The sequence below is a fragment of the Rhincodon typus genome, chromosome 10, assembly GCF_021869965.1.
Source record: "Rhincodon typus isolate 14 chromosome 10, sRhiTyp1.1, whole genome shotgun sequence".
Classification (NCBI taxonomy): Eukaryota; Metazoa; Chordata; class Chondrichthyes; order Orectolobiformes; family Rhincodontidae; genus Rhincodon; species Rhincodon typus.
Genome location: NC_063341.1, coordinates 64153488 through 64178651, shown reverse-complemented (window position 1 = coordinate 64178651; position 25164 = coordinate 64153488). Strand labels below are relative to the sequence as shown.

The 25164-nt window shown below is 41.2% G+C and overlaps 1 protein-coding gene across 1 annotated transcript in view; it reads right to left on the bottom strand.

Annotated features, from left to right (window-relative positions):
* Positions 1-326: 326 nt before the first annotated feature.
* abca4b (ATP-binding cassette, sub-family A (ABC1), member 4b) overlaps positions 327-25164 on the bottom strand; it is a 112439-nt gene continuing 87601 nt past the window's right edge. The window contains exons 34-49 of the mRNA XM_048601542.1: positions 23001-23075; positions 21169-21338; positions 20812-20989; positions 19233-19348; positions 18970-19117; positions 17725-17848; positions 14859-14988; positions 8591-8741; positions 8442-8504; positions 8222-8328; positions 7887-8028; positions 4222-4356; positions 2680-2783; positions 2493-2585; positions 1420-1669; positions 327-362 (exon numbers count right to left, since the gene is read on the bottom strand). Of these exons, the coding sequence (XP_048457499.1) occupies positions 327-362; positions 1420-1669; positions 2493-2585; positions 2680-2783; positions 4222-4356; positions 7887-8028; positions 8222-8328; positions 8442-8504; positions 8591-8741; positions 14859-14988; positions 17725-17848; positions 18970-19117; positions 19233-19348; positions 20812-20989; positions 21169-21338; positions 23001-23075 (2022 nt within the window). The remainder of the gene's footprint in view (positions 363-1419; positions 1670-2492; positions 2586-2679; positions 2784-4221; positions 4357-7886; positions 8029-8221; positions 8329-8441; positions 8505-8590; positions 8742-14858; positions 14989-17724; positions 17849-18969; positions 19118-19232; positions 19349-20811; positions 20990-21168; positions 21339-23000; positions 23076-25164) is intronic.

Here is a 25164-nt window from a genome sequence, read left to right as displayed (position 1 = left end):
AATCATGCCCTGGAGTGAGAGATTAAAGTGGGAATTTGGGGTGTATTTGTGATAGAGAGGAATGGGACTGGAAATTCAGCTCCAGACAAAAAGAATGTTGAGAATGTACAAAGTCTGGTTCAGCCTGAAACAATGTCTAATGGTAGGGACAGAGTCGTCATGAGAGGCTGTAGTTTGTGGTGAGGGCAGATGGTGTCAGATTTGGTCATCCTAATGTTGACTGACAGAAATTAGGGATTATCCAGGGCTGGATATCAGGCAAATAATCTTAGAGGTTAGAGGAAGCAAAGAGATGGAGAAATATAGTGGAGGAATACAGCTGGAGGTCACTGTAGTGCATGCTTGTGGATAGTGGTAGCAAGCTGCAGGTTTGGAACACAGCAAAAGAGAAGTCAAGGATGGATCTTTGGGGAACTCTGGAATACAAAATTGTATTGCACTGATATAGCACCTTTGACAACCAATGGTATCTTAATGAGCTTCACAGCCAATGAAATATATTTGAAGTGCAGCCATTGCTGTAATTTCAGAAACATAGCTATCAGGTTAAATATGGCAAACTCTCATAAGTATCAATGTGATAGTGATCAGATAATGTGTTTTTTTTGTGAGTGATTGAGGGATAATTATTGTCCAGTCAGAAAGGAGAACCGTAAAAGATGTGTTGTGTAGTCATTGAATATTGTGAATATTTGACTGATACACAAATAATTGGGCATCAATTTATTCTCTAATCAGTGAATTAGCACATGGTTGGCTATGAGAACAATTTACATGAGTTACTGACTTACAGTAAGATTGGCATCCCATGTGGATAACCAAAATGGGAGAGAATGAAAAGTCCAATCAAAGAAACCACGATAGAATTGCAGCTAAATTGCAGACACAAGGGTTCCACTTGCACCACTTCCAGTGTGCTTCATAGTGCAACAAACTCAGGTTCAAGAACTGACAGTATCACAGATCAATGCCAATACAAGACAACAATCCTGTTGTCGGGATATAGGAGTTAATTTTAATTATGGGCACATGGGTTGCTAGTTATATGTTTGATCTGTGTTGACTTAAACAAATTCCCTTTGCTCTGTTCCCTTCTGTAAAAGGGAAGCACAAAGTACCTATGGAAACGGTCCTCCTGTTCCAGTCAGAGAGTCAAAAGGACATACAGCAGTGTATATATGTATATATACAGCTTTCCCAAAACAGAATGTAGTGCTTAATGGAAGCAACTTTTCTGGTATTTCCTACTATAACAAGGAATTCTTGGATGTTGGTAATGAATTGGGAACTCTCCACTTGATCTCCCTAAAAGGAAGGTAGCTTAATCAGAAATATCACGACAGTGAAAGCTTGAAAGAACACAAAGACATTGTGTTTTGATGGGGTTATATGCAACACTTGATGTATTCTTTCCGTTACCTGGTCTAAAGTTGTTTGTGAGACTGAGTATTCATCTATCTTCAACTGCTCTTTGTTGGAGATGAGTAACTGGAAGATTTTGGATAATGATGATGAAGACAGCTGATACTGTATCATGTTGTGATGTTTCTCTATTTGCAAGCTGTCAGGGAAGTTGCTTTTGAAGAATTCCTCAGCTGGATTCAGGTCAGGTGAAGCTCCAGGCTGAGTGCCTTTAATCTTCAAAGTCACCACGTAGCCATCACCAAACCTAATGAACAAGAGATGAATCAACAGTTTAGAAAGCACTTTCCCACAGTACGATATTCATTAAATCAATGAGTGACATGCAACTCATAAAGGAAAAGAAAACAAAAACAAAGTTGCTGGAAAAGCTGGTCTAGTAGCATCTGTGAAGGAAAAAAAAGAGTTAACGTTTTGGGTCCGGTGACCCTTCCTCAGAACTGGGACCTGAAATGTTAACTCTGTTTTTTCCTTCACAGATGCTGCCAGACCTGCTGAGCTTTTCCAGCAACTTTGTTTTTGTTCCTGATTTACAGCATCCACAGTTCTTTTCGTGTTCATTAAAGGAAAAGACCTGGTCTAAGAATTCATAACAAGCTAATTGTCCCAACTCAAAATTAATGCAGAGGAGTTAGGAAGGACGGAATGACCTTCCTCAATTGTACTTATCTGGCAGTGTTGTGAAACAGAACAAGTGTGCATTAGATTGTAATGGCATTACTGTAACATTATTCACTGTCTTCTAAAAATAATTACAAGAACTGAATCACATGCACAGATTGCTTTCTGGTAGCTGCCAAAAATACAGATTTGAAAAACATTCATTGCTTAAAGTCATGGGTGGGTTTCCCTCCCTAGGGCTAGGATTAAAGGGTTTGCCAATGTCCATTTCACAGGCACAAACTGCATGTGATTTTCTACCCATTAAAATAAACAGAAGGAAAATCAGAAGCAGTTTCAGGGCAAGTTTTTCCCGGAACTTAAAGCTTGTTGAAACCCATCCGAAAAACACGTAAACTCTGAGAGGTGGCAGCACAGCTGGGAAATGCTGGCAACAACCTTGAACCTACTTGTACTTGAGGTGCTGTATGGTACCCAGGCACTTGAACTGCCCGTTCACCATGATGGCCAGTCTTGTGCAGAGAGCTTCACATTCTTCCATACTGTAAAGTGAGCAGAAGAAAACGGTTACTTCTGGACATCTAGTGCAAGCAATTTATTTAAGTTTAAAAAGAGACTGCAAAACGGTTCACTCACCTGTGTGAGGTCAACACGACAGCTCTTCCTTCTCGGATAACACTGAGGAGACAATTCCAGAGGAACCTGCGAGATTTTGGATCCATCCCTGTGGTTGGTTCATCCTAAAGAACATATTAAACACCTTAGAAACATTACTATTAACCATGCTACAGCTAATGGCTCATAATTCAATCATGATCTGATAAGCTTTCCAGGTACCTATCACCCTCTGTATAAAACTTTCCTCCCATATCTCTTTTAAATTATTCCCCCTTTCCTTAAACCTATGCCCCCTAGTATTTGACATTTCCACCCTGGGAAAAAGACTCCAACTATCCATGATTCTCATAATTTTATATACTTAGGTTGCCCTTCAGCCTCCCAGGCTTTCGTGAACACAATCTAAGTTTGTCCAACCTCTCCTTATAGCTAATACACTCCAATCCAGGTAACATCCTAATAAATCTAAAATTGCATCTTCTCCAAAGCCTCCACATCATTCCTGTTGTGTGGTGACCTTGTGTTCTAGCTGAAGTTTTATACAACTGCAACATGACTTATCAACTTTTATACTCAATGCTCTAACTGATGAAGGCAAGCATGCCATACACTTTTTTTACTACTTTATTAATTTTCATTGCCACTTTCAGGGAGCTATGGACTTGCACCCTAAGATCCCTATGTATATCCATGCTCCTAAGGGTTGTACCATTTACTGTATACTTTCCTCTTGCATTTGACCTCCCATATTGCATCACATCACACATTAAACTCCATCTGCCATTTCTTTGCGCAACGTTCCAACTGATCTATATCCTCATCTGGATCCTTTGACAACCTTCCTCACTATCCGCAACTCCACCAAATTTTGTGTCATCTGCACTGATCCTCGTGAAACACTACTGGTAACAGACTTCCAGTCAGAAAAAAAACACCCCTTAACAACTATCCAGTATGATCAAGATAGTTTTGAATCTAACTAACCAACCCACCGTGGATCCCATGTGACTCAATGTTCTGGACGAGCCGACCATGAAGGAATTTGTCAAATGCTTTACTAAAGTTCAAGATCTGCTGGGTTTCATCAAATGTTGAGTATGGGCTCGGCCATCAATGTGGTGGCCCAGAATTTCAAAGGATATTGTAAAAATGATTTCTAATTGCCAAATATGTGCAGTATGTTGACCATTATAGGGGACAAGAATGCAATTTCCTTTTGAAAACTAAAGGTGAATCCAGTGTCACCACTTTATCAGTAAACATATCTCGGATCACAACAAGACACTGAATAAAAATTCTCTTCTTCTCCCTTCTGGCTCCTTTGCTAATCATATGAAGCCTAGCTCCTGTTAGTGGAAAACAGTTTCTCCCCATATAATCTCCTAAATCCCCTCACGTCAGTTACTGAACTGGCGCTGTGCGACTTCATTTCTTTGACATGGGCATCCTGACATCATGCAATAGTTTATAATTCCCCCTGAACATTCAGGCACGGTGACATCCATGAGGCAGTTCAGATATGCTGCTGGGACGGGAGTCAAGGAGGATGAGGGCATCTACCAGCAAGACAACAGGAGGGCAGCCGATGAGGGCGATGGCTGTGGAGAGTTTACGCTTGTTCCCTCCGCTGTACGTGCCAGCTGTCTGATCAGCATACTCTGCCAGATCCAGCTTTTCAATCCCCCAGTTGGCAACCTGCAAATGGGAATTAAAAGAAATTTAGCACCAAAATACCAGTGAATCTGTCAGCTACTTATTTCTGGGGAACACCATTTGAGTCACAGACTTGAATATTTTGTGGTGGGAAGGTCACATTCTGTTTGTGTTCTGGGCAGTGAACTCTTGGGCTTCCCTCATCCAACTCTTGTTCCAAGTGAAGCAGTGAATTATCCATATTTTCCTTCAATCTATTCAAGCGCATTCGCTGCCCAGAATATGGTCTCCTCTACACTGGGATGACCAAATGTAGATTGGGTGACCACTTTACAGAATGCCTCCACTCAGACTGCTAGCATGACCTGGAGTTTCTGGTTTCATTTCAATTCTCTACCTTATTCTCATGTTGACAGCTCTGTCCTCAGTCTGCTGCAGTAATCAGTGAAACTTAATGCAAGCAGAGGAACAGAACCTCATTCTTTGACTGGACTGTTTACTGGACTCAACATAGAGTCTCTCCAGCAATTTCTGTGTGTGTGATTAAAAAAATTAAAAGACTGGAAATATTCAGCCAGTTAAGTAGCATCTGTGAAGAGAGAGAAATAGTTAACATTCGGCTGTGTGACCTCTCAACAGAACCGGGAAAATTATTTTGTTTTTGGCAGCGGTGTTACAATAAGGCCCGAAAAAGAATGCAAGACTGATGTCCATTAATTCTCCAATGCTGAGCATATGGAATAAAGCTTTGGAAGTATCTAAAGAACCAGAGCTGTAAAATCCTCTTTTATGTAATTCTCAAAAATGCACACTTACTAAGACATTTTACGAAATATTTTGCTTGCAGCCGTTACTTTGACACATCCTTTGTTTAAAGATTATACTAGGAACAAGGTGGTTTAGGAATTAAGGCAACTTGTATATACTTGGTTCCTGGCAACTAATGAGGCATTGAGACTTCAAATGTAGCCCTACTAATGTCTTTTACAGGTGTAATATCTCCCAACTCCTATACTCAATACACTGACTGATGAAGGCAAGTGTGCCAAATACCTTCTTCAGTACTCTGTCTACATATGATGGCACTTTCAAGGAGGCTGACGGGTGACCTTATAGAGGTTTATAAAAAATCGTGAGAACCATAGACAAGATGAATAGCCAAGGTCTTTTCTCCAGGGTAGGGGAGTTCAAAACTAGAGGGCATAAGTTTAAGGTGAGAAGGGAAAGATTTAAAAGGGACCAGAGGGGCAACTTTTTCACACAAAAAGTGGTGCATATATGGAATGAGCTGCCAGAGAAAGTACAAATATAACATTTGGACACATACATGGATAGGTAAGGTTTACAGGGATAAGGGGAAAATGCAGGCAAATGGGACTAGTTCAATTTAGGATAACTAGTCAGCATGGACAAGTTGGGCTGAAGGTTCTGTTTCTGCACTTGTATGACTCTGAGTCTATGACTGAGGGAGTGGGGGGAGAGGGAGAGCATGCAGACAGGAAGTGATGTCCCAAATGATAAAGCCGAATATGCTACAGGAAAGAAATAATTTCTGCAGTCCTTAGACTTAAAGTAATTTTCAATTTAAGGTCCTAAGGAAGAATTTTGAACATTGTAAAATTTAGTTAAGGCAAAATTCTGCAGATACTGGAAATCTGTAAAAATCACAAAAAGTGCTGGAGAAACTCAGCAGGTCTAGCAGCATCTTTGGAGAGGGAAACAGAGTTAATATTTTGAATCTGGTAGGACTCTTTTTCAGAACTGAAGGGATTAGAAAATGGTGTTTTTTATACTTTTGACAGAAGTCGAGGGGGAGCAAGGGGGACGGATGGTGTGGAGCTCAATATAAAAGAGGTTACTGATTGATGTGAAAGAGAACTAGTGATGTAAAATGGGTGTAAATTAAGGTGTGGAACAGTGAAAAATGGCTCTTAGTGTGAATATAGTGAATTTCTACACAAAATCCTTGCAGCTTAACAGCTTAGAATCAATGCCAGGACTGAAATCTAAGATTTGCTTTGCCTTTATTTTGTGCTGTATTTGTTCAGTTCACACCATACTCTGTTAGCACAGATGATTTGAAAGAATTTTGAAGTTCTTCACAATGAATTTAATGTGAAACTGCTGGATTTTGTCAAAATCACTTAAGCAGCATTTTGTTTGCTTTGTGAAGTTTAACCCTGAAAAGTGTGAGGTGATTCATTTTGGAAGGACAAATTTGAAAGCAGAATACAGGGTTAGTGGAAAGATTCTTGGCAATGTGGAGGAGCAGAGGGATCTTGGAGTTCATGTCCACAGTTCCCTGAAAGCTGCCACCCAGGTGGATAGAGTTGTTAAGAAGGCGTATGGTGCGTTAGCTTTCATTTAATAGAGGGATTGAGTTCAAGAGCTGTGAAGTTATGCTCCAGCTATACAAAAGCCTGGTTTGGCCACATCTGGAGTATTGTGTCCAGTTCTGGTCACCTCATTACAGGAAACATGTGGAAGCGTTGGAAAAGGTGCAGAGGAGATTTACCAGGATGTTGCCTGGAATAGAGGGAAGGTCTTACAAGGAAAGGTTGAGAGAGCTAGGGCTTTTCTCTTTAGTACGACGAAGGATGAGAGGTGACTTGATAGGGGTGTACAAAATGATCAGAGGTATAGATAGAGTGGACTTCTTCCTAGGGTGGAGGTAGTTAACATGAGGGGCATAGTTTTAAAGTGAGTGGAGGTAGATATAAGGGAGACGTCAGAGGTAGCCTCTTTACTCAGAGAGTGGTAGGGACGTGGAATGCATTGCCGGAGAGGGTAGTGGAGTCGGCCTCATTAGGGGCATTTAAGTGGCTGTTAGATACGCATATGGATGATAGTATAAGGTAGGGGTGGAGGTTAGATAGACCTTAGGTTTAGGGTAAAAGTTCGGCACAACATGGTGGGCTGAAGGGCCTGCACTGTGCTGTACTATTCTATGTTTATATTACCTCATTTAAAACTTGATCCAGCACTTCAAGTCTCTTCATTGTGTTGCAAATACCACTCCCTGTGACCTCCTGCTGCCCCACAACTGAAGGAAATATTTGCACTGCCTAGTCCCTGAACCCTGGAAAACACTCTGTCTGAACTCTCTGCTTCTTTGCTTCTCTCTTTCCTTTTAAAACTCTCCTTAAAATATGTCTCTGACTAAGTTTTGGTTATCTGTCCAAACAACCCTCCTTATGTGTCCCTGTATCAGTTTTGTGAGATAATATTCCAGCAAAGCACTTTGGTATGCTTTACTATGGTAAAAGCATTCTTTGAAGAATGTATCCCCCTCTTTATATAAATGAATGAATACTACAGAAGCAGTCAATGAGTTATATTTGTGTCATGTGACAAAGTGCTTGACTATTTCTGTACTTTATATTGTTTCTGCCTGGCAGTCTTTTCAGCACAACATGGAACATTTATCTGAGATCTTTATTCGTCTTCAGTATTTAGCAATTGAAGATTTTTAATTCACTGAAACATTATCGCAAACCCTCTCTTCTCTTGATGTGCTGCTTTCAATTCTAGCTGTGACACAAATTGTGAAAGGTACTCATTGGCTGACTTACCTGTTCAATCTCATCCTCTGGAATACCGCGCAGCCTTGCGTACAGTAAAAGGTGTTCACGGCCTGTCAGGAAGTCATCGATAGCATCAAACTGAGGGCAGTATCCCATGTTCTGGTGGACATCGTCAATATGGGTAAAAATGCTGGGAAGATTCACAAAACAAAGCAACTGAGTTTTAAGAGAAAGCTGCATTATCAAAGATGGTGCATTGTCACACTTCTAACGAAGATTCAAAAAAAGGGCTTTTTGTTTTTGCTGAAATTTATTAAGAAATATCAAAATTGACTTTATAATGGTGCCAGTGAGTGTGTGGTTTAGTTAACACTGCAGTATACCTGTAGCCTGCTACTGAAGCTTCACCTGAGGTCGGATCTATATCACCTGTCAGCATTTTGAATGTAGTCGTCTTTCCAGCACCATTGACACCCAACAGCCCAAAGCACTAAAGTACAGAAGAAAAATACAGATTTATGCTTTGTTATCCTGTTTAATGAATTGAGAAAGCCAATGTAGATCTATGGCTGCTAACATACGTCTTTGAAGGATAAAGCATACCTCTCCTGGGCGCACACCAACACTGATTCTATCCACAGCTGGTCTGTTTCTCCCTGAATAATACTGTAGGAACAAAATTCCTCATGAGTTCAATCTGTTGACCTGTCTCACAGAAATCCACATTAATAGGCTGCCTAGGTTCCACTCACTTTGGTCAGTTCCTTTATTTTCAGAATGTCGTGCTTGCCTGTACCCCGAATTCTTTCGCGTTCCTTAGCTACATCATCATCCTCTTCAATGGCAGGTAAGTTGCTGAGGATTGGTGGCCTGTAACAAGTAGGAAGATATTCAGCGTAGGTGCTGCTACATTGGTTAAAAGACTGATTAAAAGTGTTGAATGGACCCGGATTAATGTCATGTGTGACTGACGGATGAAACATGGGTTACCAGTGTGTAATAGTAAGATGAGTCGCATTGTCTGAAGTTTCCATCAAATGCTGGATGCATTTGTCAGTGAACAAATAGTAGAAGATATCAACTTTTCAACAGAATATTAGCTGTCAAGTTAGTGAAGTTACACAGGTATTGAAAAATTACAATTAAAATTAAATCATGCACTGAGGGACTGATTGTAAAAACAACAGATTCATGGTAAATTGACAACAACTTTGCAATGTACCAGAAATTGAAGCCTGTTTATGTTACAGGTTTAGGCCAATTTTACCCCATAAGCTTCCAGATCTAATCCCGCACCATTTTCACTCATCCATTACTCCTATCTTTGCTGATCTGTTGTCGCTTTCTTCCCCTGCAACTCCAAAGTAAATATTTTTAGCCCTTATAATTAAATTCCTCCATGGCCTATTCTCTCCTTATTTCTATAACTTCCTCTAACCTACAACTATCCAGTTCGTCCTGCTCTAATCTCTCAGGCATCCTTCAATTTTTTCACCCCATCATTGGTGTATATGACTTCAACTACCTCAGTTCTAGGATTTCTATCCTTATCTCAACTGCTTTTCACTTCCTCCTCCTCCTTTATGACTGTTCTTAAAAATTGCCCCTCCCAATCTTACCTCACTCAGTTCAGTGCTCATTTTCTTTCTGATTCTGCTGATGAAGAATCCTAAGAGGTTGTTTCATGCACATTTGTAATGGTAAAGGATTACAACTCTCCCCACTGCTTTGGTGCTGGTGCATTACAGTTCACTCAGGGAGTCCAGGGTACTGTGGGACATTTTTACAAGTCTGGAGTCACAGATAGCGACAATAAAGGGCTCAATTTATGGCTGATCGGGAATTAGTCCCACACTTACTGTCTCCATTGGCATATGTCAGAAGGATTTGCAAGTCAATGATCCATCTGTCTGGTTGCATTATGATTGCACCTCCCTTGGCCATAGGTTTCTGGTGTAGAACTTGATTTGGACCGAGATTCTGGCTTAGAGGCAGGGGCTTTACACTCTGTGTCACAAGTCCTCCCCTGTACTGCTTTAAAACCTCTGAATTAATATCCTTTAGTTTCCATAACCTCAAAGCAGCACTTAAAATACACGAGGAAATCCATTCCTGAAAGCCCCCAGAATACTCAGAAATATTAACTCATTGGGGAGGTGATGGCCTATAGCATTATCACTAGAGTGTTAATCTAGAGACCCAGATAACATTCTGGACCCGGATTCAAATCCTGCAATGGCAGACGGTGGAATTTGAATTCAATAAAATATCTGGAATTAAAAATCCAATGATCACCATGAATCCTTGTCGATTGTCGGAAAAACCCATCTGGTTCACTGATGTCCTTTAGGCGAGGAAAGTACCATCCTTACCTGGTCTGGCCTACATGTGACTCCAGACCCACAGCAATGTGGTTGACTCTCAAGTGCAATTGAGTGCAATTACCCAATTGCAATTGCTCTCTGGGCAATTAGCGATAGGCAATAAATGCTGCTTAGCCAGCGATGCCCTCATCCCATTAATGAATAAAGACCAATCAAAGCAAAGTTGCCTCTATACATAGCAATGACAGAATCTTCAGCTGGACCAGTCTGTACAGTTGTGGGCACCACATTATAGAAAAGATGTGAATGCATTGGTGCAAGTGCAGAAATGATTTACCGGAATGATTCCAGGTTTGAGAAACTTCGTTTGTGAAGACAGGTTGGAGAATTTGGACTGTTGGCCCTGGACAGAAAAGGCTAAGAAGAGATCTGATTGAGGTTTTCAAAATAGGGCTGGGTAGAGTAGATGGGGAGAAGCTGTGCCCCCTCATATAAGAAACAAGAATGAGAGGGCATAGATTTAAAGTGATGTGCAAACAAAGCAAGGGTGATGTGAGAAAAAAACTGTTTCATACTGCCAATGTTTAGGGTCTGGCATGTACTACCTGGAAATGTGGTGGAAGCAGGTACAATTGAAGCATTCAAGACAGCATTGGATTTTTTTTTGTATAGTAATGGTACAGGGATTTGGAGTAAAAGCAGGAGATTGGTACTAATTTATAGAGCTGGACTAGATAATAGACAAGGTGCAGGCAAGATAGGCTGAAGGGTCTCCTTCTGGTCCATAACTCCATCTGTGATTCTGTGAGGAGCAGTTCTTCCACTCACAGGCTGGTTCTCGGTTTTCTACTGAGAAACTGATAGTGAGCATTGATGTGCACACAACCATTTGCTGAGGGGGGAAAAGGAAGCACCCATGTAGGTGGGGTGAGGTAGAGTGCTCAAAGAGAGGTGCAAGAAAGGAGGCTACAAGAGGGGAGGCAGATGAGAGGGTTGCTTCAAGTGGGGATGAAGAGGGAGGCTGCAAAGGAGACGAAACAGTTTTATATCTGTCAACAAAACAACACTCAGCTAACTAGGAGGCAGGGAAACTTTAAAAATCACAGAGCTAATTAAATCCTTGCAAATTAATGTGGAATTTCTGGTTTATTGTTGCAATATGGGGAAAGAATGTAATAGATGCTATTGTACTGAAGTTAAATTTAAGATTGAGATCCATAATGAGGTAAAAAGGGTGGTAATTGGTTAAAGTCTTCTGGCTTTGTGCATATGCTGGACCTCACCAGTTTGTGTAAAGTATGTTTAGGGTGATTTTTGTTTTTGTGTAGATATTTGTCAATTATTTTGAGAAAACATTTTATTGCTAACCTATATCCATTGACTAGTGCCAATATAGATACTTTAATGACTGAAAATTAACGCTTTCCTTGTGTTATGACTTTAAGTTTAATCGATGGGCAATAATCATTAATCATCTTTTGTGTAAGTCCAAATAGCATTGTGGGTCGACTCACAGCTGGTGGACTGTAATGGTTTAAGGAGGCAGCTCACTACCACCTTCTCAAGGGCAACTAGGGACAGGCAATAAATGCTGGCCGACCAGTGACACCCACATCCCACAAGTAAATATAAGAAAAAAATAGCCAATATGTCAACACAAATAAAGATAATGTTATCAAATGACTCTATCACCTAGCATAAATGTGATAATGAGAAAGGGGCCCCTGAAAATCACAATATAGTTCTCAAGAAAACTTCAAGAAGACTGCTTGAAAAAGTATTCATTTTGATGTATAACCCCTGGCAGGAAGGATTTAAACAAGTTGTAAAGCTACAGCATAAGTTGTTTGGAATGCCTGATGAATGAATGGTTCGTATCATGACACAGGACTTGCAAAATTAAAACTTTTCACATTAGTGTTGTGAAAGTTAGGGAGTGATCTGGGAGAGGTTTTTATCATGATAAATCATTCTGGTTAAGTACAGGAAGATGGTAAAAAGGGGCACAAATTGAAGATAATTACAAATGTTTCCTGGAGAGTGATTAGAATGTGAGATCTACAACTCCAAATTGCTGCTGAAAGAGTCATAGAGATTTACAGCATGGAAACATACCCTTTGGTCCAACTTGTCCATGATATTCTAAATTAACCTAGTCCCATTTGTTCATAAGATATAAGGATAGAATTAGGCCACTCGGCCCATTGAAGTCTGCTCTGCCATTCGATCATGGTGGATGTGCTCCTCAACTCAATTTTCCTGCCTTCTCCCCATAATCCTTCAATCCACTACCAACTAAAAATCTGTCTAAATCCTCCTTAAATTCACTCACTATCCCAGCATTCACCGCACTTTGGAGTAGTGAATCCCACAGATTCACCACCCTTTGGGAGAAGTAATTTCTCCTCAACTCTGTTTTAAATTTGCTATCCCCTTATCCTAAGACTACAAGCTCTCGTCCTAGAATGCCCCACAACAGGAAACATCTGCTCCATGTTTATTTTATCTGTACTTTTTATCATCTTTAATATCTCAATTTGATCTCCCCTCATTCTTCTAAATTCCAGAGAGTATAGGCCTGAACTGTTCAATCTTTCTCCATATGACAAGCCCCTCATCTCTGGGATCAATCTAGTGAACCTCCTCTGAACTGCCTCCAATGTCACGACATCTTTCCTCAAATAAGGGGACCAAATCTGTGCATAATACCCCAGGTGCGATCTCACTAATGCCTTGTATAGTTGCAACAATACTCCCTTACATTTATATTCTATTCCTCTAGCTATAAAAGCCAACATTCCATTCACTTTCTTTATTAACTGCTGTACCTGCATGCTAGTCTTCTGTGACTCAGGAATGAGTGCATCCTGATCCCTCTGCACCAGAGCACCCCAGATTCTCTCCCCATTTAGATAATAGGTCGCCTTCCTATTTTTCTGACTAAAATGCATGACCTTGCACTTATCCACATTAAACTCCATCTGCTACATTTTGGCCCACTCTCCTAACTATCTATATCCATTTGTAAGGTTCTTATTTCCTCATTGCAATTTACCGTACTGCCTATTTTTGTGTTGTCCACAAATTTGGCGACAGAGCCTCCTATCCCTGTATTCACATCATTAATGTAGATGATAAATGGCTGGGGTCCAAGACCAAACCCTGTGGCAGCCATCTAGTTACTTCTTGCCATCCAGAAAAAAACCCATTTATCCCGACCTTCTGTCCATCAGCCAGTCACTTATTCAAGCTCATAAATTACCCCTAATCCCATATGATCCAAACTTGTGAATTAACCTTTTGTGCGGCACCTAATGCAACTCCACATATATTACATCTACAGCATTCCCATTATCCACTTTGCTTGTTACATTTTTGAAGAACTGTAGCAAATTAGTCAAACATGATTTGCCCTTCATAAAACCACGCTGACTCATGTGGATAGCGTTTTGACTTTCGAAATGTCCTGATACTTGCTTCCTTGATCATTGATTCTAATATTTTGCCAACAACAGATGTTAAACTAACTGGGTTGTGATATCCCACATACTGCCTCCCTCTCTTTTTGAATAAGGGTGTTATATTAGCATTTTTCCAATCCACTGGAACCTTTCCCATGTCCGGGGAATTTTGGAATATTGTAACCAATGGATCCACTATCTCTGCTGCCACTTCCTTTAATACCCTAGGATGCAGGCCACCAGGCCTGGGGGACTTGTCTGCCCTCAATCCTTAGTTTGCTGAGTACCTTTTCCCTGTCAATGTTGATTGTTCTAAATTTTACCCTTTCAATTGCCTCTGAAATGCCTGTTCTAATAGGAATGGTGCTATTGTCCTCCACCGTGAAAGCTGAGGCAAAATATTGATTTAGCATCTCTGCCATTTCAGTGTTCCCCACCATTAACTCTCCAGTTTCATCTTCCAAGGGACCAACATTTACCTTAGTGACTCTCTTTCCTTTTATATACCTATCGAAGTTTTTGCTATTCTTTTTGATATTTTGTGCTAGTTTTCCTTTGTAATTTACCTTAGCATTTTTTGTTAATTTTTTTAGAATCCCTTTGTTTATGTTTGAAACTTTCTCAATCCTCCAGCCTCCCATTGGCCTTTGTAAATGATATATCTTACTTTTTGACTTTATTTTGTCCTTGACCTCCTTGTTTAGCCATGAATGCTTTTTACCCCAAACCCCTTACCACCTTTCTTCCTATTCATATACCCATCCAGATGCCTTTTAAAGTTGTGATTATACCAGCCTTCACCACTTCTTCTGGCAGCTCATTCCATACAACACCACCCTCTGCATGAAAAGTTGTCCCTTAGGTCCCTTTTAAGTCTTTCTCCTCTCACCTTAAACCTATGCCCTCTAGTTTTGGACTCCCCTGCCCTGGAGAAAAGACATTGATTCACTCTATTCATGCCCGTCATGATTTTATAAACCTCTATAAGGTCACCCCTCAGCCTCTGATGGTCCTGGGAAAATAGCCCCAGTCTATTCAGCCTCTCCCTGTAGCTCAAACCCTCCAAACCTGGCAACATCATTAAATCTTTCCAGAGCAAATATGCTGCTTGAAAAGCAGGAATAGCAAAAGATATGGAGAGTGAGCCTGGGTAAAAATACAACAAAATAAAATGTTGGCCATAATAAGACATAGTGGAAGGATACATTAAAAGCTGGAGAAAAATGTGTACGTACAGGTTGGTGAGGAAGAAGCGGTGTTGGATAATGAGATTTAAAAGGAAGTAGACTACTCCTTCCACTGCCATGGCTGTGAGGTTCTTGCCAACAAACTCCCAATGGAATGGACTAAAATAAAAATCTTCACCTGCAAAGCAAAATTCAGCACATTACCAATACGTGCACGTGTGTCTAACCGATGAGAGCAATTCTGACTTCCTATCAGAATTAGAACTGCATATGCTCTTAAAACATAGACACCTTAACTTCCCTCCCAGACTCCATCTGCATGTACATGGGTATGATAACTTTAAGTGAACAAAATGCGCACTACTATTTTCAATGTACAGAGGGCATTCTACCCATTTGAAGGGTTGTCCTTACCCATATCCCTGCAATTCTTTTCCCCTTCAATAACTTATCTAATTCCCTTTAGAAGGTTGCTATTGAATATATAAGCATGATGGGCTGGGTTTCTCTCTACATCATGCCCCTAATGTGCACAAAAGTCAGAGGATAAAGGGGTAAATGTCACAGACTAAGTCTCCCCAACTTTTCATTTGGCAACAATGTCCTGGGTCAGGAAGTGATGTACTGACAATGCTACTGGACTAGTAATCCAGAACCTCAGGCTAATGTTTTGAGAATGTGGGTTCAAATCCCACTGTAGCAAGACGGTGAAATTTTTTTAAAAATTCATTCACAGAATGAGGGCATCGCTGGCCAGGCAGCATTTATTGCCCATCCCTAATTACCCAGAGGGCAGTTAAGAGCCAAGCACATTGCTGTGGGTCTGGAATCACATCTAGCCCAGAGCAGGTAAGGACAGTGGTTTCCTTCCCTAAAGGATATTAGTGAATCAGATGGGTTTTCCCCCTGATAATCAACAATGGATTCATGGTTATCATTAGACTCTTTAATTCCAGATAGTTATTGAATTCAAATTCCACCATCTGCCATTTGAATCTGGGACACCAGAACGTTATCTGGGTCTCTGGATTAACAGTCCAGCGATAATACCATTAGGCCAATGCCTCTCCCCAGGAATCTGAATTCAGTAAAACACTGAACCAAAAAGCTAGCTGATCTGTGACCATGTGACCACTGATGATAATTATTAAAAATCCATCTGATTCACTAACATCCTTTGGGGATGGAAATCTGCTATCCTTACCTGGTCTGACTTGTAGGTGACTCCAGACCCACAGCAACATCGTTGATGGACAATAAATGCTGCCCCAACTAGTGATGCTCACATTCCAGGAATGAATTGTAATAAAACAAATGGCTGGCAGTATCCTTAAAATGGCAATCAAGAATCTCATGGGTCCTATCTACATATTCATAGAATCCCTACAGTGCAGAAGCAAGCCATTTGGCCCATCAAGTCCACACCAACCCTCTGAAGAGCATCCCACCCAGACCATCTCTCTACCTATCCCTGTAACACTGCATTCCCCATGGCTAACCTGCACATCCCTGGGCACTATAGCATGGCCAATTCACCTAACCTGCACATCTTTGGACTATGGGAGGAACCGGAGTATCCAGAGGAAACCCAGACAGGGGAGAAGGTGCAAATTCCACATAGACAGTTGCCTGAGGGTGGGATTGAACCCAGGTCCCCTGACACTGTAAGGCAGCAGTACTAACCACTGAGCCACCATGCCAACCCATATTTGATGGCATAATTGTGGAACATTGGATGTGGGCTCTCTGACTCTCAGCACAGCCAAAATTACTGCTGAGGAGGTATAAAAATACGGATGTCCCTTCCTCCAATCTGATAGAGGCATTGATTACTGACTGATCAGGATAATAACATCAGTAGAACTCAACAAACAGAATGGATTCAGCCTACGTCAGGTTAGGTGTTCAGAAAGTAGAGATGCTGGAGGGGTGGGGAGGAATTTTTAATTATTTCTGATAGCTTTGTCTTCAGAGTGTGGTCAATTCAGAAAGTGGTCACATTGTGGAGTGGGTGAGACAAAACAAAACATTGATGCATTTAAAACAAATTTGAATGAGCACATGAGAGAGAAAGGAGTACAAGGGTATACTGTTAATGTTGCAGACCATAAACACCATCCAGAGTACTGAGGGTGAAAGGACTGTTTCAATACTGTACACTCACTGTAACAGGAGCAATATAACATTCATGGACAAACCCTGGTTGGTCCAAGCTGGCAGCGGTGAATCTTCTTCTTCAGTTTCTTCAAACCTTTGGGGTCATGTCGCTCCCAAAATAATAAATTGAACCCAGCTCTATTTCTACCTGAAGATAATCTTAAGTAGGAAGTATATTGTGCTCCATGCTGCCCATGTAACTTGCAGGATGAGAAACCAGCTGCCTGGTTTGGACATGAAATGGGGAGTGAAGCCTCTGATATGGTGTGCGGTGTCCACAGGCTCTGTCTGTGTCAGAAGGGCAATGCATGCTGCAGTGGTTAAAGTCTCGAGGAACATGGTGTCTGCAGTACACTACCGTTGCCCACAGCAGGCAAACTACTGGCTTATAACTAACAGCTGGAGGCTGCCAGTAAGCAAAGCAAAGGACAACATTTTATAGTTAACCTGACCATCAAACCAGGATGACTACATGTGGTCCCAATTGTTTCATCCATCTCATGACTTATCTACTGCCCACAGCAGGCAGGACTAAGCGGTCCGCTTGAATGGCACCACATCCCCAAACACCCACTCCCCCCACCACCGATGCTCAGTAGTAGCAGTGTGTACAGTTTACAAGATGCACTGCAGAAATTCATCCAAAGCTCCACAGGCAGTCAGTGACACCCACATCTAATGAAAGTACAAGAAAGAGTTCACACCACATTAGAACCTGGACATTAAAATACTCTTCATCTGTACACTGAAGACTTACCAAACCTAGCATATACATCAGTCACTGCTTGATTCATGGCCATATCGATCAAACCTCTTCCCAGACAAAAGTGTGGAAATATGATTAGAATATTTTTCAATATTTTATTAAACATTTGCAACGCCTGGAACAGAGCAGAAACATGACTGTTAGCAATAGGCACTGGTTACAGGCCAAACACTACTGAAAAAACATACAAGGCTACTGAGTATCACTCTGTCATTTATTGCCATGTATCTGTGCCAACCATCCATTAACCTGTATCACTGCTAACTATTCAACATATTACATGACTGCCAATCACATTACTCATACTGATCACTACCAGCCATCCATTACATTGTACTTCTGTCAGCCACTAAACACCATTTACCAGTAAGCATCTCTTGCACTTTATCATTGCGATCCATCTGTTCATTTGTCCCCCTGCCAATGACCTATTGGCCAATGTTGCAGCAACTCAACTATTACCCACCGTTGTCTATCTATGGCCCTGTTTCACTTTTGAACTTTGACAGAACAACAGAATTGTAATTGGCTGTAAAAATTGTTTAAGAGTGAGATGTTTTCAAGGATTTGTTTATAGAACCAGTAAAGTGTTCACATTAGATGGGACTGGTGCACGTTTAAATATGATTGGCAAAATATCTCCAAATGAAATGCAGCGAGTGGTTAGGATCTGGAATGCACTGCCTGAGAGTGTGCTGGAGGCAGATTCAATTATGGATTTCCAAAAGGAATTGGATGGTTATTGGAAGAGAAAAGGTTTACAGGGCTTTGTGGGTGAAGGAGGCGTGAGATTCTGGAGGACTAACTCAGTTGTCCTTGTGATCGGACAGTGATTTGATTTTTGATTTGATTTATTGTTGTCACATGTACTGAAGTACAGTGAAAAGTTGGTTTTGTGAGCAGTGCAGGCAGATCATAACATACAAAGACATACAGACCATAGGGTGTTTCACAAAGCAAAGCATACAAGGTTATGGCTGCACAGGAGGTGCACAAAAGAAAGATCAATATTAGATTTGAAATTAGAGAGGACTATTCAGCAGTCACCTGGGCTGAATGATCTTCACTACTGCACCCACTCTATGGTTTCATGGTAAGAGCCTATTCAGCATTTACTTCTTTGTCCGATCAACAAATATGGTCACCAGATAAATCATCAAATCTCTTCCTTGTTTTGGCGAAAATGGCAAAACTAATGCATGATTCAGAGACAAATGAAAACCAAAGAGAACCCACCCTATTATTTTCAAACAGCTCAAGAATGAAAGTGGCAGCGCTGCCATTGATACCAATGAAGAGATTGATGCAGGACAGAGCCACGTAGGCTGTGCTAGGAACACTGAAGACAAAAGATGCTGGGTACATCATGGGAGTCACTGCCCATCTGGTTAAAAAGAGAGAGACAGGAGTCACACTGCTGGCCTTAACATTGAAAGACAAAAACTGATAAAGCAAAGGTAGCAGAAACAAATGAGGGAGGCTGCTGAGAATGGTCTTACCCATAGAACAGCAACAAAGCTATGAATGCAGGCAGGTTTTGAGGAGAAGTGTAAGCTTTCTTATTGAAGCCAATAAAGATCAAGACTACCATCACTGTGGTTACTGAATAGTTACACTGAGAAACAAAAAGACATTCAGGTTTCAGTTTCAAGACAGTGTTGCAAATGCTGCCAGATAACATAACTCACAAAAACATTTGCGTTCATAGTCCTCTCACTTTGAGATCCGTTGTTCTACCTAAATATTCTGAGGAAAGTTCAGCCTCTCCAGAAGGATTGAAAGAATAACATATAACACATACCTACTTTGCAATCCTTTTGTTACCATTTCTTCTAAATCTGTCAAACTGTACCTTCAAATGCCACAGCATATCATTGCTCCTGTGCACTAACATCAGAACTAAGAGAAGCATCAAATTCAAACTGTGCATCCCAGAGCAAATAAATTGGCAGAGAATGTTAGCACTCCAATTATTTAATCAATTTATGTTTACTTGTCCACAGGATGTGAGCATCGCTGGCTGGGCCAGCCTTTAATACCCATCCCCAAATCCCTAGTGGGCAATTAACAGTCGACCACATTGCTGTGGATCTTGAGTGACATCGAGGCCAGGCTAGGTAGGGACAGCAGATTTCCTTCCCTTAAGGACATAAGGGAGCTAGATGGGTTTTTATGACAATCAACTGTAGTCACTGTGGACTAGCTTTTCATTCCAGGTTTTTATTGAATTAAAATTTCACCATCTGCCATGATGAGATTTGAATCCATGTTTGCTGGGCATTAACCTCGGGCTCTGGACTACTTGCTCAGTGACACTACCAATATACCACTCCCCCACTCACATCAAAAAGGCTCCTTCACAGGGTCAGCATTCTGTTCCTAAATTACTTTATAATCCATCCAGAATTCAAAAGATATTCACAGTCTATTTAGTTCACTGACCCAGTGCGTGGCAATTTATTATTTTGCAGGCAAACAAATTTCACAAAAATTGGTTGAAAAGGATTTTCACTCAGTAGTTTAGAGCTTGAATATTGCTGAAAAGAGAGTCACGTGCTGAAATCTTTCAGCCTGCTCCAATCAGGATATATGCAAGAATTCTAAATTTCAAACAATCACGCCAATTCATGTGGGTTGGTTGACAAGTCGACTCTGAGTAATCAAGGCATTTTCAGGAAGGAAGCAACAGGGATAGGTGCTCCACACTCCCTGTTGTGTAAGTTGTTGAGATGATTCAAAATTTTGTATTCTTGCATTTGTTCTGATGAATGCACGATGAAAACTTCAGCAATGCCTCTTTTCCCATAAATATTGATCATTATATGCTCTTTTTCTCAGGATTATAGGGTCATTGGACTCTATAAGCTCATCTAAAAATTATAAACTTTTGTATAAATGTTTGGGCCTCATAGATTTCCAACTGTGTTGTGTTAGTGAATTGTGTTACAATTTTAGACTAAAACTGTAATACTGAACATCTCAAGATGGATAACATGTTATCAGATATTGTTAACAACACTTATTGTCTGCAAATTCTGGTTAACTACAAATTCAATTGTATGACAAGTTGTAACATACCATATCCCAGAGAAAATTCGACACCCAGTAAGTAGTATGGCTCGTTCCACTGACAAATTGAAGATGCTTAGCATTTGAAACTCTCTCCTGAATGAGGTAAAGCACAAAGCTGGCTGGGACAAAAGACATGGCGAAGACAACACTGATTGAAATCACTGCATCCAATGAGGTAGTAAGACTGAAAGGTAGAAACATCAGTAAATAGGACAAAACTCTAATGAGAGAGGCTAATATGTAATTAATTTAATTGTCACAGCACACTTTCAGAGATTACTTTCCAAAGATTGCAAATAATAAAACTCGTCACAATTATAAACTGCCGGTTGTTAAATGTGCCAAAGGCTCTGATGAACTTACACAGTAACTTCTGAAAGCTGCTCCTTTGTGAGGTTGAGTGGATGGTTTATAACAGTTATGCCGTAGTCTTCTGCGTAATGATGTTCGGGTAGGTTTGCTCGCAGAATTGCATTGTTGGCAACATTCATAAATGCCACTATGGCATGCCAGCCTTTGTTGTTGAACCACACCTGGAACAGTGCATTACAATGAAACATTAAGAGAGATGGGGGGATCCTTCGGTACAAATCTGGCACCAGATCCTATGGTTCGAGAACAAGGTGACTTTTGAGACCACGTTTACATTAGCTCATCGTCTACCCAGCTGACTTCATATCCTGATTCATTAAAGCAGATTTAAAAAGTACGGCATAAGTTGGTGTGCCACAGTAAGAGCCACACGTCATAGTTTAATTCCTCCACTCCATTGGGCTATATGTTCAATCTTGGTTCATCAAGACGAATGCTATGTAAAGAATAGCTGCTTCCAAACACTGTAACCACAGGAGCACTTAAAGACCAAAGTGGCACATTTCCTAGCAATGGGCTACAGAGTAATGCTGGCAAGATGATTTAAAAATCCCAGATGATAATGTCTGAGAAGTCTTTGACAGACACCGTGAAGAGGGGGCCTCCCTCTGTCTAAATACCATAACTTTTTATTTTTTTCAAATTTCACTTGTGGTAAATGTTGCTGGATAACAAATCAGGTCAATCACAGCTGATGTGACAGAAAAGGATGCCATCGTCCTCCTTAGTCCATGCCAGTTTAGTTGTCTCAAATTAATGTACTGCACCATACAAGCCATTTATTGGCTTAAATACTTTAGTTATTCATTTATTTTGAAAAGAATTAAATTGCAATGGCCTGAGTTTTGAACTCACAGAGATGAAGAACATTAATATTGGGGAATGTAACATTATTTCTAACTTTGTCAAGCAATGAAATGATTTTTTAAATGGATTGTACTAGTGGCAGGTACTATATCCAGGGTGTCCGATAAAAATTCCATTCAGTGCTGATCATAGCTCAATTCTTCATCATCAGTCGACTGCAGGGCATTCGTGAGACCACATCTGGACAGTATTAGTGACCTTATTTTAGAAAGGATGGAAATCTGTTGAAGGCAGTCACTAAATTATGAAGGATTACATTTTTGAAGCCTCAAGGATTATGGGTGATGCCCCCCTCCTGGAACTATATATGCACAAAGAGCAGGAGTAGGCCATTCAGCCCTTTGAGCCTGCTTCACCACTTAATAAGATCTGACTGTAACCTCAACTCCACATTCCTGCAAACCCCTGATAATCTTTCAACCATTTGCTTAACAAGAATCTATCCACCTCTGCCTTAAAAATATTCAAAGACTCTGTTTCTTCTGCCTTTCCAAGAAGAGAGTTCCAGAGATCACGACCTTCTGTGAGATAAAAACTCACCACTTCTCTGTTTTAAATGGGCGAGCCCTGATATTTAAGCAGTGACCCCCAGTTCTAGATTCACCCAGAAGAAGTAGTATCCTCTGGACATTTACCCTGTCCAGGAAATCTCCAGAATTGTGTTTCAATTAAGTCATCTCTTATTATTGTAAGCTTCAGTGGATACGACCTTTCCTCATAGGACATTCCCACCCTTGGTCTGATGATTAATAGGTAGAAAAATAATTACCACGTAAATAAAAAAGTCCAAGTACACACATATATATATTAAAACTTCATCTAAGAAATATAAATACTCCTGAAATAACAATGTTAGACATTACAACTTGCATTTTCATGTGCTCTGGCTTTAGGGCTCAGTTAAATCTTTTCAATAATTTATCTTTCCTGGAGGATGTCAGATTACAGAAACTGACCTTGACGTTATCTTCAGTCTCCAAATGCTTCAGGAAAACATTCAGACTTCTAAACGTCATCTGTGTATTATTGCCCTATTATGCAAAATAAACAAGTTAAACATACTGGCAATCACTGGGAGTACTGTATTAGGAATGTTGTAAAAGTAATATACAAGTAATGAAAGGAGTTTTCTGTCACTAGAGGGAGCCATGAACATAGCCTGCCAATTTGATATGGTACCTTTACAATCTGCTCATGTGTGTTTAGAAGTTTAACACTGAATTAGTCATAAAGACATAGAAATGTACAAACAGAAACAGACCCTTCCGTCCAACTTGCTTATGTCATGTCGACCAGATATCCTAAATAAATCTAGTCCCATTTGCCAGCATTTGGCCCATATCCCTCTAAACCCTTCCTATTCATATATCCGTCCAGAGATAGTAGGAACTGCAGATGCTGGAAAATCTGAGATAACAAGGTGTAGAGCTGGATGAACACAGCAGGGCAAGCAGCATCATAGGAGCAGGAAGGCTGACGTTTCGGGCCTAGAATTTTCTGATGAAGGGTCTAGGCCTGAAACGTCAGCCTTCCTGCTCCTCTGATGCTGCTTGGCCTGCTGTGTTCATCCAGCTCTACACCTTGTTATTTCATATATCCATCCAGTTGCCTTTTAAATGTTGTAATTGTACCCGCCTCCACCACTTCCTCTGGCAGCTCATTCCATACATGCACCAACCGCTGCACAAAAAGTTGCATCTGAGGTTGCTTTTAAATCTTTCCTTTCTCACCTTCAACCTGTGATGTGGAGGTGCTGGTGTTGGGCTGGGATGGACAAAGTCAAATCATACGATACCAGATTATAGCCCAACAGGTTTATTTGGGATCACAAGATTTTGGGTTATAACCTGGTGTCGTGTGATATTAGACCTATGCCCTCTAATTTTGGATTTCCCCACCCCAGGGAAAAGACCATGTCTAATTACCCTATCCATGCCCCTCATGATTTTATTAACCTCTATAAGGTCACCTCTCAGCCTCCGACGCTCCAGTGAAAATAGCCCCAGCCTATTCAGCCTCTCCCTATAGCTCAAACCCTCCAACCTGGTAACATTCTTCTAAATCTTTTCTGAACCCTTTCAAGTTTCACAACATCCTTCCTAAAGCAAGGAGATCTGACAATTTTCCTCCCCACCCTTATCTGCTTTCCAGAGGGACCACTCTCTCCGTGACTTCCTTGTCCGCTTCACACTCCCCACCAGCCCCACCACACCCGGCACTTTTCCCTGCAACTGCAGGAAGTGCTACACCTGCCCCTACACCTCCTCCCTCACCCCCATTCCAGGTTTCAAGAAAACCTTCCACATCAAACAGATGTTCACCTGCACATCGGCTAATGTGGTATACTGTATCCGCTGTTCCCATTGTGGCCTCCTCTACATCGGGGAAACCAAACGGAGGCTTGGGAACCGCTTTGTGGAACACCTACGCTCGGTTCGCAATAAACAACTGCACCTCCCAGTCGCGAACCATTTCAACTCCCCCTCCCACTCCTTGGACGACATATCCATCCTGGGCCTCCTGCAGTGCCACAACGATGCCACCTGAAGGTTGCAGGAACAGCATCTCATATTTTGCTTGGGAACCCTGCAGCCCAATGGTATCAATGTGGACTTCACAAGCTTCAAAATCTCCCCTCCCCCGACCACATCCCAAAACCAGTCCAGCTCGTCCCTGCCTCCCTAACCTGTTCTTCCTCCCACCTATCCCCTCCTCCCACCTCAAGCCGCACCCCCATCTCCTACCTACTAACCTCATCCCACCCCCTTGACCTGTCCGTCCTCCCTGGACTGACCTATACCCTCCCTAACTCCCCACCTACACTCACCTTTACTGGCTCCATTCCCGCCTCCTCTCCACTTATCTTCTCCTTTATCCATCTTCTATCCGTCTCCCCCTTTCTCCCTGTTTATTTCAGAATCCCCTTCCCCTCCCCCATTTCTGAAGAAGGGTCTAGACCCGAAATGTCAGCTTTCCTGCTCCTCTGATGCTGCTTGGCCTGCTGTGTTCATCCAGCTCTAACCTTGTTGTCTCAGTTTTCCAAAAGTAGCCTAACCAATGTCCTGTACAGTTGCAATACGACCTCCCAACTCCTATTCTCAATGCACTGACCAATAAAGG